This window comes from Megascapheus bottae, chromosome 1, assembly GCF_031878675.1.
Source record: "Megascapheus bottae isolate mThoBot1 chromosome 1, mThoBot2.hap1, whole genome shotgun sequence".
In the NCBI taxonomy this organism is placed as follows: Eukaryota; Metazoa; Chordata; class Mammalia; order Rodentia; family Geomyidae; genus Megascapheus; species Megascapheus bottae.
The window spans coordinates 62,620,167-62,636,153 of NC_143509.1; the positions used below are offsets into that span (position 1 = coordinate 62,620,167).

Here is a 15,987-nt window from a genome sequence, read left to right on the forward strand (position 1 = left end):
TGACCCAAGCAATGTGCGAGCCCAATGGCAATAATTTGCTTCTAAAGAAGGGTCAATTTTCTCACGTTTTCTTCTTATGACTACTTTCTAATTTGCTTTTTGGTTTAAAGCAACAGAAATGGATGAATTGAAGAATTAGAAGAATTTGGCTAATAGAAGCAATAGGAAAACAGAAAGCTTTGCCTTGAAAACCACAGAAATCCAGGAGATCCAGGTTGCATGCTCTAGGAAAGACTGATGAGGAGGAAGTGACCCATTTTTTTGATGCATATCACCTAATTATTGTTGCTATACAAATCACTTTTTGAAATCCAAGAGCATGAAATCTACTTATTCTTTATTACCTATAATGTGGAAGTCAGCAGATATAATGAATGGCACTAGAGGAGGCTGTTCCCAGAGTCATCAAATTTGTGAAATGAAAATGTAGGAAGCTTAGTTCAACCTGAATTTCGAATAAACAACAAAGTTTTTCATATAATTGGGTCTTGTGCAATATTATATTAAAATGCTTTGTTGTGTGACTGAAAGCTGTGTTTACCTAGCTACCTTGTATTTGATCTAGCTATCCTAAAAACCGTGCATCTAACCATGCTTAACAAATACTTCATATGGGGAGAGCAAGGACATGACCACGTCTGTGAGTGAATGCAGATGTTAGCATATTCATACCCTGAGCTGTGATTCCATGGAAAACAAATAACATGGTCCAGAAATAAACATGTGGGCTGTTCATGGCAGGATTACCTATGCAGAAGATGTGGATACATCAAGGCATATGGAACAGAGGCCAGCATTTTGCCCACAGTTGAATCTCCATCAATCTCCTTCAAGTCATTCCTCATGAAAACTCTGTTTCAAGGGAGGAATCTGAATGGGTCAACTTAGGTCTTGCATCTATTCCTTGGCCAAAGGAATAACATATCACTTGATTGACAGTCACAACAAATGAGTGTTTATGAGTGACTGGTGGTTTCTTCAAAGACAAATGAAGCTGTGTTACCAGAAGAAAGAGGCATAGTAACAAGCAATAGATGTCTACTATACTTTGCTTTTCTTCAGGATGAATTTTAAGACCTCTTGCTTCTAAACCTCTATGACTTGAGGCATACCTTCTGGTCCCCATTGCTCTTTCTGCTTTAATTTTGTTTTCCTATGGCTTCCCCAGCTTTTCCTGGGATTAGCATTGCACCTTGACCCTCCCAAGTAGCTAGAATTGCAAATGTCTGCTACCATGTCTAGCCCTTGTTTCATTTGTAACTTTGATGCTGCCTATAGTTTATCTTTTGGCAAAAGTAACACCAGTTTTGAACAGAAGAAATGAGTTTTCCCCACTATGTCAAAAAAGATTAATACAAGATGAGTAAAATATGTAACATATACACACAAACAGAGAGAGAGAGAAAAGAAAGAAGGAGGGGGTAGTGGGTGGAGAAGAACAGTACAACCATGGTGTCAAAGCCAGATTGACAATGTGTTACTATTTTACTTAAGGGTTGGTTCACTGACCAGGCAAAAGAATCTATATATTTAAGTTTATGTCCTTTTTAGAAACCTAGATTAAATTTGTGCGATATAGAAAAAGTGAACATTTTAAACACAAAATTTACATGCATTTCAATAGAAGAATATCATCTACAATAATTCAGATTTTTATATTCATGCATAATACTGCTGTAGTGCATAAACGATACATGACATATGATTTTAAGTGTCTTATAAGATCACTTGTATGTATGAGTTGAAATTTATATTTACATATTTCTCAGAAATATTAGGCTGGCTAATTGGTGACACTTTATCATGATTTTGAAAAACAAGCCAGTGTCTATATTATTCAACAAATGGTATTAGAAATATTGACTAAAAATTATGAGGTGAGGGAAATGTATCTTTCATACTACAGACAAAATTCAGAGTTCAACATATAACAGCAATTGAAGAGAAAGAGCAGATAAGTATTTAACTGGTTTTTATTTTGGAAAAGGATCATTTATGTGCAAAGCAATGGGAAAAATCACAAATGAATGATTAGTAGGTATAGAAATAATACAGTTTAGATTCTAGTGAAGTAAAAATAATGATAAAGAAAAAAATTATGGGAGATTGGATCCTGACAACAAAAGGTCAAATCCTTACAATATACATAGTCCTCATTAGGCACTAAGAAAAACAAAGTAGTCCAAACAACTTGGAAAGATATCTGAAACTGAATAGGATAAAGACATTAAATAAATGGTTCATAGCATTTCATGTAGAAAAACACGATATATCACACTAATAACTTATGAATAGAAATTGTTAAGGGGAATCCAGGGAAGAAACAAACTACTTAGAGAATTGAAATGACCCAAGAAGTGAGCATAAATCAATATTGCAGTGACTTTTGAAAAATAAAGAATTTGTATTTGTTGATTCAAATTTATTATCATGTTAACCACTACTTTCTAGGCAGTCATCCTTACTAATAATTAAAATAAAGTGAAAAAATACTCGAGTCATTTTTATAGTGTGATCTAGAGGAAGAGTAACTTTGGAAAATACACAAAGTATCGAATAGGTTCTTAATTTTCATTATCCATGAGATTTTTGTATAAGAACAGAATGGTCCTTTACACCCATATATGAAAGTTATCAGTAAAACTAATGTTTTACTTCTCAGAATTTTAATAAAGATTTTTGGAAGAAATAAGACAAAGTTTTGAATTGCCATCTGGATGCAATCAGTGATATCCTAAATTAGAAATTCATAAATTGCTATTGGATACTAAGAATTAACTAGTAAACCATTACACTAAAAACTTAAATTTATGACTTCAGACTAAAGAACAAAAGTAAAGATTGGGAAAGGGCTAGGAGTGTGGCCTAATGATAGAGTGTTTGCCTAGTATGCACGAAGCCCTGGGTTTAATTTCTTAATACCACATACATAGAAAAATCCAGAAGTGCATCTGAAGTTCAAGTGGTAAGAGTGCTGGCCTTGAGAAAACTCAAAGACAGTGCCTAAGTCCTGAGTTCAAGACCCAGGATGGAAAACAAAAAAAGATTAGGAGAAATCTGTATCTGAAGATATCAGGCCTCAAATGTTTCATGTTTCCTATGTTGCTGAAATATGTACTTATTTGCCCCAAAGGTTTTTTTTTTCTTTCACTAAATGACAAAAAGGCTAGGCATTGTTGTCCATAATCCTATGTTCACAGGCAGCTGAGTCCTGGAGGATCATGGTTCAGTCAACCCAGGCAGAATAGTTCTCAAGATTTAATTTCTAAACTAACTAGCAAAAACAGTAACACTGGCAATGTGGCAATGTGGCTCAAGTTGTAGATCAACAACTCTGACAGAGCAAGGTAAATGAGTGAACAATCAAGGTACAGTATTACGAGAGAGAGAGAGAGAGAGAGAGAGAGAGAGAGAGAGAGAGAGAGAGAGAGAGAGAGAGAGAGAGAGAGAGAGAGAGAGAGAGAGAGAGAACTTAGTTTGGCCTTTACTCATGTCTTTAATCACAGCTCTAGATGTCCCAGGCAGGAAGTTCTCAAGTTCAAAGACCCGGTAGAGAAAGGAAAAGGGAGTCATAGGAGGGAAATATGGACCAAGACATAAGAAAGGGTATCAATGTTTGTGAAGTAATGCACTTTCTATCTGGTGAATATAATGTAACCCTTCTATTAATTACAATAAAAATATATGGAAAAAAGACACAAAAAAGAAAAAGGGAGTCATATAAGTTGATGGTGAAATAGATAATGAAAGAGATGACTAATGGTGGGAATACTGATAAAAGTTATGTTTTAATGAGAAAAGTAAAGCTTAGTCTTCCACAGAAAAAGCACAATGAAATACCTCCTTCAAGTAAATAGTCTCGAGAATAGAGTAAAATTTAGGTGAAATTTTTTTTTTGTATTCACTTTGCTTTGCTACCATGTTCCAAGTACCACATTCTATAAGATTCAGTAGTCAAGGAAACAAGAACCCTTCATCTGCCTCTTAAAATTTATTAAGATCTCAAATTAGTAGATAGCAGTTATGATAATAAAAGAGGGCAGTTTAGATTTAATGTAAAAAGCAATGTAATTAATGATACTGTATTCACATTTATGGAGATACTCTCCATTGTAGTGTGAATACATGATGGTGAACATAAGGAGAGGAAGACTAGGGGCAAAGGAGCTAGTTTAAATTCTCTTTCAATAATTCAGGAGAAAGGACCAAGAAATGTTATTTGAAACAAAGCTGAGTAGGAGCTGGGAATACTGAATGAATCTGAGAGATATTCGAAATAGAGAAGTCAGCCTGGCACTGTGGCTCATTCCTATTATCCTACATACTCAGGAGGCTGAGATCTAAGGATCAAGGTTCAAAGCCAGCCTGGGCACAAAAGAATCTGAGACTCTTATCTCCAATTAACCTCTAGAAAATGGAAAGTGGTGCTTGGCTCAATGTAAGGTGGTTGAGCTGAAGAGGTCAGGGACAACGCCCAGGCATGGTTCAAGCCCCATGACCCACAAAAAAAAAAAGAAAAGAAAAGAAAAGAAAAAGAAAAGAAAGAAAGAGAGAAGTCATAGAAATTAGGATCCAATTTATATGGAGACCAGGGAGCAGAGAAATTGTCACAATCATTCACTAAAATAATCAGATGGTGATGTTTCATAGGAGGCAGGTGATACTTAAATATTTATAAAACATGCACTAAAAATAAGGAATAATCAAGTGGACATACAAGGACAGAGGTAAGAAGAAAAATGTGAACTAGTGATACTGCTTTGGATGTCATCAAAGCATGATATTAGAACATCACATTGGTACACACCTGTATTGCCAACATTCCTGAGGCAGAAGCAGGAGGATGGTAATTATAAAGCCAGCCTTGTTACCTAGAGCAAACCAAACAAAAAGCCTGCTTTTAGCTTCTGAAGCTACATGTAGGTAATAACACTCAAATGGGTAGATTGAAGGAAAGAAGACAATCATGAAACTCCTAAATACAGACTTTTAATGAACAAGGTAAGTCTAAAATTTAACTTGAGAAAAATTAACTAAAGGGAAAAAGGAGAAACTATCTTTTTGCCCTAGAAACAAAGACAAGAAAGGATTAGACGGAAAAGTTGTGATCAGGAGAGTTAAGGTCATCAATGGAAATCACAAAAGTGGCCTATAGACCTAGAAATAGTAACTGTTTCCATGGAGATTGAGGAAGGAATCCACTTGATATTGATGGTATAAAGTGCTACAAGGCAGCAAAGATGTAGCACAGTACAACTGTGTCTAGACATGTAGAAAGAGAAGTCAAAGTTATCAAGAGTGGTGTGAGCATTGAGAAGAAATTTCTTTCTTTTTTTTTCTTTTTTTTTTTTTTTTTTTTTGGCCAGTCCTGGGCTTGAGCTCAGGGCCTGAGCACTGTCCTTGGACTTTCTCAAGGCTAGAGCTCTACCACTTGAGCCTCAGCACCACTTCTGGCTTTTTTCTATGTATGTGGTACCAAGGAATCGAACCCAGGTCTTCATGCATGCTAGGCAAACACTTTAACCACTAGGCCAAACTCCCGGCCTGAGAAGAAATTTCTTATGAGAGCAAAAATGACTTCATTTCATGTAAATTCTCTGTTGAGAAGCTGGTACAAAATAAAATAAGTGAATAGAGACTAGTGGATGTGGCTAATGATAGGGAGGCCAGTGGGGTGGTACCATGTCATCTCATTCTTGACCATTCAACGTAGATATTTCTGTATGTCTCTTTGCTTGGAACAAGGGCCCACTCATATTGCCCTCAATTAGGAGAATCAATGTGGTTTGGTGAACTTAAGCCTGTAGTCAATTACTCTGCATATCATTTCTAATTTCATAAACACCTGCCTATGTAGGGCTGATCTGTGGTTTATCTACCGTGACATGTAAATTCAAAATCCTTAATACATTCTCTGTTTATGGTAATAGTGAGTAAATTTTATTATAGTCACTATTATTCCTGGGAATATATTTCTAAATTATGGACCTTTACTTTTATTTATTTTTTTTATTATTTTACCGTAGTAAATTTACCTATTTTGTATTAGGGATTTGAACCCCTTCTTTTTTAAATTTATTTTTATTGTAAAGGTGACATATAGAGGAGCTACAGTTGCATAGGTTGGTGGTAAATACATTCCTTTTTGAGTAGTGTCACCTTTCTGATCCCTGTTTTTGATCAGAAAACATCTATAATTTCTCTTTTTACACCATGGTCCCCACTGTAATTCAGATGTAACTCCAACTTGAATAATGCGAGCTCTTATTACAGTGTCAGATTGTTGAGAGAGACACCTGAGATGTTTATAGCTTGCTCTTTTAAATGATTCATTCTCATTTATTTGGGGAATGTTCAAAATACTAGCTTACTCAGCTAGAAATTAGAAACTGTAAGTATTAATCTATAGAATACCTGGACACTTAGGAATTCTGAATTGTTAAATCCAGCTATAGTAGTTGATGGGATCATTCTTGACAAGCCATTAATCTTCTCTCTTCCTCAAGTTCTTCCCAATAAAATGAGTATGACCTTTCAGGTCTTTGTTCTAAAAGTCAGAAAGAAACATATTGCAAGTCAATATATGAAGAGAGGAAAATAACCCTTAACCCCCATAGCTAAAGGAGGAATTGGAACTCTACAGAGATTGCTAAATTATGAGAATTAACTATGATCTGCTTCTACCATTGGGTTTGATTTGGAGTCATCAGTTTGTAGGCAGAAGCCTTAAGAAATGTCATTGTGAGAGGAACGCTAAGGTCATGAAAGTCCGCACACTTCCTTCAAGAGACACTCTGAACTGGTCAGTTGTCTAAGTACCATCCTGTCTCCTAATATGGACTAGGGGAATTTAAACATTTTCCCGCAATTACTTCTTTAAGCAGAAAAAGTCCCTGCTGTGCAGGATCAGTCTGTATTGAGAAGAAAGAGAGAGTGAGAGAGAGAAACAAGACAGAGAGACAGCGAGATTTATTATTAAAGTCCTTCACGTTTCCTTGTCTTCCCAAAGATACATATTTTCACAGAGATAGCATTATACCATAACTCAGTTACTACTAAGTCATAAAAAAAAGAAGAAAAAGAAAAATCTCAAGCATCCATAAACCTTGCTATTTGTAATCAGTGCATAACCTCCATGATGAAATTTGTGAGTAATTCACTTCCCACACTTTCCAGTTCAGCCTACCAATATGGGATCTCCTGCTGCCACCTGAGCATTAATGAAGGAAGCCATGAGGCAGTGCAGCTTGCCCTTGGGGACTCATTTTTCACATCACCAAAAAGTAATTTCTGTCATATTTGGCCATCTGGTAGCCTGGATTGTGAAGATGAAATTTCACTAAGAATTACTTAAGAGAGTGGGCCTTGTAGTCTGTCTGACTGCCCAGTTTCAAATTCTTCCTGTGTTTCACATAGGAACCTTGAACAGGCCTGTGTCTCCCACTAGCAAATAAAGTTATCCACAGCATAATCATAAGTCAAGATGGAGATGGTGCTTTCTTTTTCTTTTATTATCTTTAAGTAATTGTACAAAGAGTTTCCAATCCAGCATGTCAGTGTTTGTGTACAATGCATCTTGATCAATGGATCAAGACAACCTTATGCATCTAGGTTTTACACTATTGTAATCATCTGCTATGAGAGTCCTAGATGTGTACTAATTATTACAAAGGAGGGAAACCATTGAGCCTATGTTCCTTTGGGTCTGGCTTACTTCCCTTAAGATGATTTTTTTCCAAGTCTTTCCATTTCCTTACAAATGGGGCAATGTCATTCTTTCTGATGGCAGCATAGAATTCCATTGTGTATAAATACATCTTCTGGATCCAATCAAATGATGCAATCTTATATTCAATTATGTTTTTATTACCCTAGCTTATGGAGAAGAGTACACTATATATGATATGTATGATATATATGGTATATTTGAATGACAGTGATGTTAATTTATATAAATGTACAGATCATCTCATATTTAAATAAGATTTATTCTGGTGTGAATCAAGCTAAAGCATTTTCATTGTAAGTGGACAGATACTTCCTAAAGCACTCAACTAGCCAAAATAGGAGGTATTATCACCTTGAAGATCTGGTGATCAAATAACAAGATGAGGAGATCTTGAAAGCAGCCTGGTTACTTAATACAAAATTGCAAATTAATCCATAAGAAAACTTAAATTTGTACGGGCCAGTTCTACAAACCTGCTTCTAATGACATTAATGACATGGTTACATTTTCCATTTGTTTTTGCATTTACAGTTCCACCAAAGATCTCCAACATCTCCTCGGATGTCACTGTGAATGAGGGCAGCAATGTGACACTGGTCTGTATGGCCAATGGCCGCCCTGAACCTGTTATCACCTGGAGACACCTTACACCAACCGGTAAGCAGCCCTCTGAGGTCTCATAGTAGTGATGATTGCATTGGTCAAAAGGCAAGAACATTTCATGTTAATAGACCATGACAATTGCCATATGACTAAACTGGTCTTCTGCAGTGTCCTTAGCAGTCTTCAATAATGTGTTCATCTCTATGATGTTTATAGCTATAATATTGTCAGTATACATATGCATATACACATTGTATTTCACTTGCAATATTACCACCAAGTCAACACATCTAGGAACATTGAATGACTTGATGTACTGATTTGTAGTTGAGTATCTTGGGGCAATGCTTTGAATTAAATTTACACCTTTTTTTATAAATTTGTTTTGTCTTCCTATTAAACAACTATATTTTTCTAATATGTACCAATTTGTGAAGAAACTAGTCACGATCATTACAATATTGCCTGTAGTTTCTACTTTCAACTACTTGTCATGGCACCCAGTTCTGTCATGGATATAAGTCATGGAAACAGGAGTAGATGAAATTACATGAGTATATCTTTCATCTCAGATTTCAGCTTTAGTTCAGTACTAATCTGAATGGGATTCCCTGGGAATATCTTGTATCTGCTTCTCCGTCCTATCACCTTCATCATAATGCATTTCTAGTCCTCCCTAACATTATCATTTCTAACACTATTTAAATATTCTAACAGATAAGTTAGAATTAGCTAAACCCATACTTCTCTGTTGTACCAATTGATTTTCTCAGTTGTAATTTGTTCTATTTGACAGTGGAGCCTGATATTTAATTGTTCCAGATCTGTAGATCGATTATTCTTATAAGAGATTTTTTTAGTAGAGAGGATTCTTTTGTTTGATAAATATTTTGATTTAAATATTTGAAAACATAAATATATTAACGTAGTGAGGTAGTTTGAAAACTATATGGAGTCCTCAACATTTACCTGGCTTATACCTGATATTTTCTTAAAATTTCTCCATAAAGAATTTAAAAATTAATGTATAAGTGCCAGTGATTATATATAGAGATTCCCTTCCTGAACACTTGTTTGTTAACATGTCATTTGAAATATGATGTAAAAATCAATGTTAATAAATTCTTTATTAAAAAAATGATTCAAAGTCAATACAACACTTAACTATTTGATAAAATATATTTAGATTTCATGCAAAAAAATTAATGTATAGCATACTTGTTTGATGATGAACTTTATTAAAAAATGTGCCAAGCTAAGTATACAGAGAGAGCCATAGTGAGATGTTTTAAAGGGTCAGGCTAATGTTTGATTGCAGTGGCTTAAAAAAAAATCTCTGTGTTTTGATGAGAGACTATGGGGCCACAATATAGCATTATACCCCAAATTAATTTCCAAGTAAAAATGTGGGTAAGCCTATGACATAGTTTTATATTTAGTCAGATGTTCTTATCAGATACCTCTGTTTTCTTAAAAAGATGTTCTTATTAATGCTTATCTTAATTATTGCTTATTGGCAATATAGAAGACCAATATAGGGTTAACTTATTTAAGGAATGAATCTCACATTTATCACCTCATAAGATCATATGGAAGATTGTCTTCAGTATGAATTTGAGATGTCTATCTTTTCCCTGAATTAAAATTTCAGAGCATACTCTACTTGAATGGTATTCTATTGACTCCTGATCTACACAACTACCTGTATCCCAGGTAGTCATCATTCCCTGGCTAGCCATTTAGTATAAAAATAAGAGGCTGGGCCCGGGAGTTTGGCCTAGTGGTAGAGTGCTTGCCTAGCATGCACAAAGACTCAGGTTCGATTCCTCGGTACCACATACATAGAAAAAAGCCAGAAGTGGTGCTGAGGCTCAAGTGGTAGAGTGCTAGCCTTGAGAAAGTCCAAGGACAGTGCTCAGGCCCTGAGCCCAAGTGCAGGACTGGCAAAAAACAAAAAAAAAAAGAGGCTATATTAAGTATTTCATTAAAAAAAACAACTTCTAAAAGCATTGTATTTTTTGGTATTGTTATTGAGAAATGATCAAAATCTTAACACACTTTTATTTTCAAGAATCTTTTAAAGGAAATTCTTTGTTTTCAATATTTCTGTTATTTTTCTAAACAATTTTGTGTTTGCTTGAAAATGCAATCAGTGACTTTTTTTATATAAATAACTTTGAATTCTTCATTCTACTGACTGTTAATATATTTAGATCCAATTTCCTGGCCTAGGTTTATGTATTCTTTATGTGTTTGTATGTACATATATAAGTTACATATTCATAAAATTGATCATGAAGGCAGGAACCAGTGGCTAATGCCTGTAATCCTAGCTCTTAGGAGGCTGAGATAAGAGGATCACGGTTCAAAGCCAGGCTAGGCATGAAAAATCCATTGGTCTCTTATCTCCAATTAAACACCAGAAAACCAGAAGTAGCTCTCTGATTCAAGTGACAGAGTACTATCCTTGAGCTGAAGAGCTCAGGGACAGTGCCCAGGCCCAGAGTTCAAGCCCCACGGATGACAAATTGCAAGTTTATATAAACATACTAGTTATAATCACTTAATCTGTTCATAAGATAAGGTAGTATATAAAAAATAAAGTAGATAATAAAGGAAGACACACGAATATTATGGTCAAGTAATCGTATATTAATAGAAAGACATTATTTACACTGGGTAGTAATGTTTTTGTGAGGAAAAGCAATTGCTGAGCAGAGCCCAAAGATGGGTATTTTTTGTCCTTTATGTTTAGAAAAATTCGAGCAACCAAAGCTTCAAAGCTTTTCCCTATTTGTCTATTGGTTTAGAGCTTCATGGCTAACTCTAATACAAATATCTTCATGATAATGAACATCTGATTTCAAACTTAAAGTGCACTGTTCTCTATGCTCATGTCAACAAAAATCCAGGGGACCAACTATTACATTTCAGGATAAAGGCAATATTTTTTGTCAGTCCTGGACTTGATTTCAGGGCCTGCACACTGTCCTTGGACTTTCTCAAGGCTAGAGCTCCACCACTTGAGCCCCAGCACCACTTTCTGCTTTTTTTCTATGAACGTGGTACTGAGGAATCGAACCCTGGTCTTCATGCATGCGCTCTACCACTAGGCCAAACTCCTGGCCCCAAGGCAATATTTTTATATACTGAGAGACCTCTAGAGATTTGAAATCACCTACAAAATTTTATATACTCCCAAGGATCCCCAATAATCAATATGAGGGGCATCAAGCTAAGCCTACAGGCCATATATAGTATGCTTTATATTTATGTAATAATTTTGAGCAAGAATACCTTCTTATTTTGTCAGAGGTAGATGGAATTTTATATCCAGGGCACTGAGCTAGACAGGTACTTTATCTCTTAAGGCACACCCCCAGCTTAATCATAGTTTTCAACTAGCTACATAGTTGAAAAAAATAAAAATAATTCTGTCTTGCTAATGAAACATATATGAAATCCAAATTTCAATGTATATATGAAATGTTTCATTGAAATACAGCCATGTTCTTACATTTGCTTATATCTGCGGGTGTTTTCAGTCTGAAAGAGCAGACATGAACATTTTCAACAACAATAAAAAAATTTCTGGCCCACAAAGCTTTAAAAATATTTTTTTGTGTGGACTTTTAGAAAAATATTCATCGATCTCTGCTCAAGACCATGACTTAGGATACAGTACAAGGATTTTCTATCATCACCCATGCCCTTCAGACATCTCAACAAGACTTGACTTTTCTAGTCATCTTTCCAGGCTTTCTCAGTGGGTCAGATTCTATTCTGGTACATGCAAACGGAGTTCCATCACATTCTTGCAGAGTGGAAGGCACATTACCATCCACTCTTACAATGCCTATTGATTCCCAAGCTTATTCTTTTCATCTCTTTCACATTTGGCCTAAATAAACAGCTGATCGAAATCATATTGCTAGTGACAAAAAAGAGAGCTCGCTTTTACTATTTTATTAAAAAAAAAAACTAGGACATGTGTGTGTGTGTGTGTGTGTATCTGTATTTGTGTGTGTGTCGGGGGGGTGTTATTCCTTTCAAATTATGGAAACAGGGTAATTGTTTTCAGCCTATCATACCCAGTCTTCTTAGAGACACTGGAGGAAGAGACTTGCTCCCTATGGGACAGCAAAGCCTCCTGTAACTCATGGCCATGTTAAGGAAAAGAAAATTCAGCTAGCTTTGTTCCATTATTAATCATGGCTTCCACAGTTGAGAGGGTGACTGCCTTCCAAAGGAAATGTACCTGTAATTAGCTCGACCCCACAGTAACATAGAGACCTGAAAAGCAGATGATTTCATGCAGGGATCACAAGTATGGACTGACCTGACATCTGATAACATGAAATGGAGAAAGAAAAATAGAAAAGACACATGATATATTTTTATGAGCAAACTATCACCTCAGTTTGGTTCTTTTGTTTTAATATGTATGTAGGTTTTTTTCCTTTTTCTTTCTTTCTTTCTTTCAGAATTAGGATTTTCTTTCTAAAATATATTACCATTATTGTCAAAGAAGGAAATTAAAAGAATAGTAAATTTTTATTATGCACATAAGCCAAACATTTACCTGGCTCAGAAATAGATGTATTCCGTGATGTCTTTCTTATATTTCTGATTTCTTATATCATTCTCTTTTTCAGTTTTTCTATGCGGTCAAAGTAATATGTCACATATGTGATTATTAAGTGTGACCTATTTTTCCCTTAATTAAGTTAGACTTTTATAATACTGTAACTCCCAGAGGGCAACTGAACTGTAACACATATTTCTATGGAGTGTTTGATCTCCTTTCTGCAAGCCAAAAAGACTCCTATCTTCATTTAACTTTATTTCTAAATCTTTTTTCTTATAGCCATAAGGAAATCTCTTTGTGAAGTGTTCATTATGAGGTGTCAAGATTACTCAGGGTTTCAGAAAGAGTTTCTGTGCATTTTGTTTCTTCAGAGTTTTCACTATCTTAGGACTGTTACATACCTGGAAAACTCAAAAGGCCCACTGAGCATTTCTTTCGCCCTTTAGGCTAAGATCAACATAGAAGATACTATGTAATTTTCTTGTCCAGCAAGAAGCCAGATTTGACATCAATAGAGAGGATAGAAATCTTACTTAAGAATTATTTTATGTTTTGTTGGACTGAGTGGGAAAACATTGTTCAAAAAGGATTCAATAGGACTTTCAGGCAGCAGAAACTCATTACACTTTGACTTAATCACTTGGTCTTAGATTCCTTTTTCAATATGTTTTCCAGCTCTGAACTTAACTGATATGCTCTCAAATGTCATTAATACAACACTCTCATCTTCCTTGTTTTTAATTGTATAACTCACTCCATATAGCCAGCGTAAACTCTGACTTCGTGGATTTGGGAAAAAAATGTGAAATGCTATATTGAAGTCATTTTTTTGCCAGTCTTGGGCTTAAGCTCAGGGCCTGAGAACTGTCGTTGGATTTTTCTCAAGGCTAGAACTCTACCACTTGAGCCACAGCACCACTTCTGGCTTTTTCTAAGTATGTGGTACCAAGGAATCGAACCCGGATCTTCGTGCATGCTAGCCAAGCACTCTACCACTAGGCCAAACTCCCAGCCCTGAAGTCATTTTGAAATCAAATTCTACATGTCCAGGTTGCAAGGAACAATTACAGTTACTTGGCATTTTGAGTGACTATGGTAGAATTAGTAGGATCGTATGTTTATTGCAGATAACATCATATGCAGTTTAAGCCCAGTGCCGTTATTTCCCTGAAGTTTTCTTTTATAGGACCTACTGCAGATTCTGTGAGTTGACATCTTTAATATATCAATATGGAAGTCAAACTTACACACTTTTCCCAAAGAGTGTTGACCACATGATAATGATATAATGCAGAGTACTGGTTCAACTTACACTAGAAAGTACTTTCATTTAATCTTTGCAGAAAAAAATAATCAAGGTTACAGGTTTTCAATGTCATACCTGAACACTGGTATCAAGATATTGTACACCAACACACTAATATATTCATATTAGCCTTCTTTCCATGCCATGCCATTCAGCTGGTCAGGATTATTTGTAGAGTGCCCACTCTACAAAAAGACAAAATGAAGAGTAAGACAGACCTGGTTCCTGCACAAATGGAGCTTATAGTTCAACAAGAGAGCTGAGCATGAAAATAATAATTGCATGAATAGCCCTTTAATTAGATTCATACATTATAAAGCAAAATTACAGCATTCAATAAGACTATAAAACAGGCCCATATAGTGAAATCTGCAAGGCCAGCAGATTCCTCTGAAGGGATATTCTGCTGAGACCTCAAAACTGAATAGTACCTGGCCAAGAAGACGGAAAGAAAGAATAGTTTAGACATACAAAATAGTGCATACAAACACCTGGAATGACAAAGCTTTTAAAATGTTGAGTGAATGCTACTAGGTCTCAACTACTAACTTCGTTACTGTATTGTTATGCTATTTTTCTTACTTACATTTCATGGTTTACAGTTTTATTTAACCTCTCAGTGTCTCGTTTTCTCTTTCAAAAAAGCAGAAAAAAATTTAAAACTTTTTCTGAGCCTTACTTGTGTGTTGATTGTATACCAGTAAGTACCTATGTTATATGAACAAATATTTTGTGAATAAATAAATTTAGGTCAGAAATGTGTGTTTGGTGCAGTATGGTGATACACAACTGTAATCCCCACATTTGGGAGGGTGAGGCAGGAGGATCATGAGTTTGACAAAAAGCCTTTACTACATAGAGCGACTTCCTCCAGTCAAAATCAAACAAACTAAAACCTTCTTTCTTTGTACAGATGACTCCATAAGGTCTAGTTGAGTACACACAAATTCCTTTAAAGCCATAACATTGTTAAAATTAATATGAGGCTTAGAAAATAAAGAATACAAAATTTAATTACATGATTACTGAGATAATCTACCAAAAAAATCTTGGCAATACAAGAACTGACCTTGTGAATCTTTAAATCACAGAATAACTATTCCCAAGTTGATGTTACCTGGTACACACCTCACATGTAGCCCATCCAGATGTGTTGTAAGTTCCTAAGAGGACTCTTCCAAGATGAAAAATGAATTATTCCAGAACGATTTTTGAGTGACTACCTTAGATTTCAGTGCTACTGAGCACTGGGGAACTTTGGAGTGGAGTGAGGCAATATCTCAATAAGAAACACCCCACAGGATCTATGAGAACAGAACTTCAAGACATCTCAGTACTCATCCATCACTATTTTACTTTTTGCCACTATCCCAAATATCTTTACACACACACACACACACACACACACACACACACACACACACACACACACACACACCTCACTCATACATTTATTTATGTGGGAGGTTAACAGGTTTTTGAAATATGAAAGGGTTTCATTGGGATATTTCCACGTATCCACACAGCATACTTTAAACAAATTAATCCTCTCTGATACATTCCTTTTCCTCCTTCTATCTACCAGCATTTTTCAATCAGCAATTTGTGAGATTTTATTGTGTTATATTCATAGATACGCACCAATATGAATACACGTATATATGTGTGACCTCCTTTAATTCTCTTTAGCTTTCTGTAGTCCCTCTTTTATCCTTCTTCTGCTCATAAATAAGCCACATTTTAAACTAATATCTCATTATC

General features: G+C 35.4%; 1 protein-coding gene across 2 annotated transcripts in view; it reads left to right on the top strand.

Annotated features, from left to right (window-relative positions):
• Lsamp (limbic system associated membrane protein) overlaps positions 1-15,987 on the top strand; it is a 623,669-nt gene that overhangs the window by 393,308 nt on the left and 214,374 nt on the right. For both annotated transcript variants that reach the window (XM_090346000.1, XM_090346010.1), the window contains exon 3: positions 8,261-8,386. In XM_090346000.1, the coding sequence (XP_090202126.1) occupies positions 8,261-8,386 (126 nt within the window). The remainder of the gene's footprint in view (positions 1-8,260; positions 8,387-15,987) is intronic.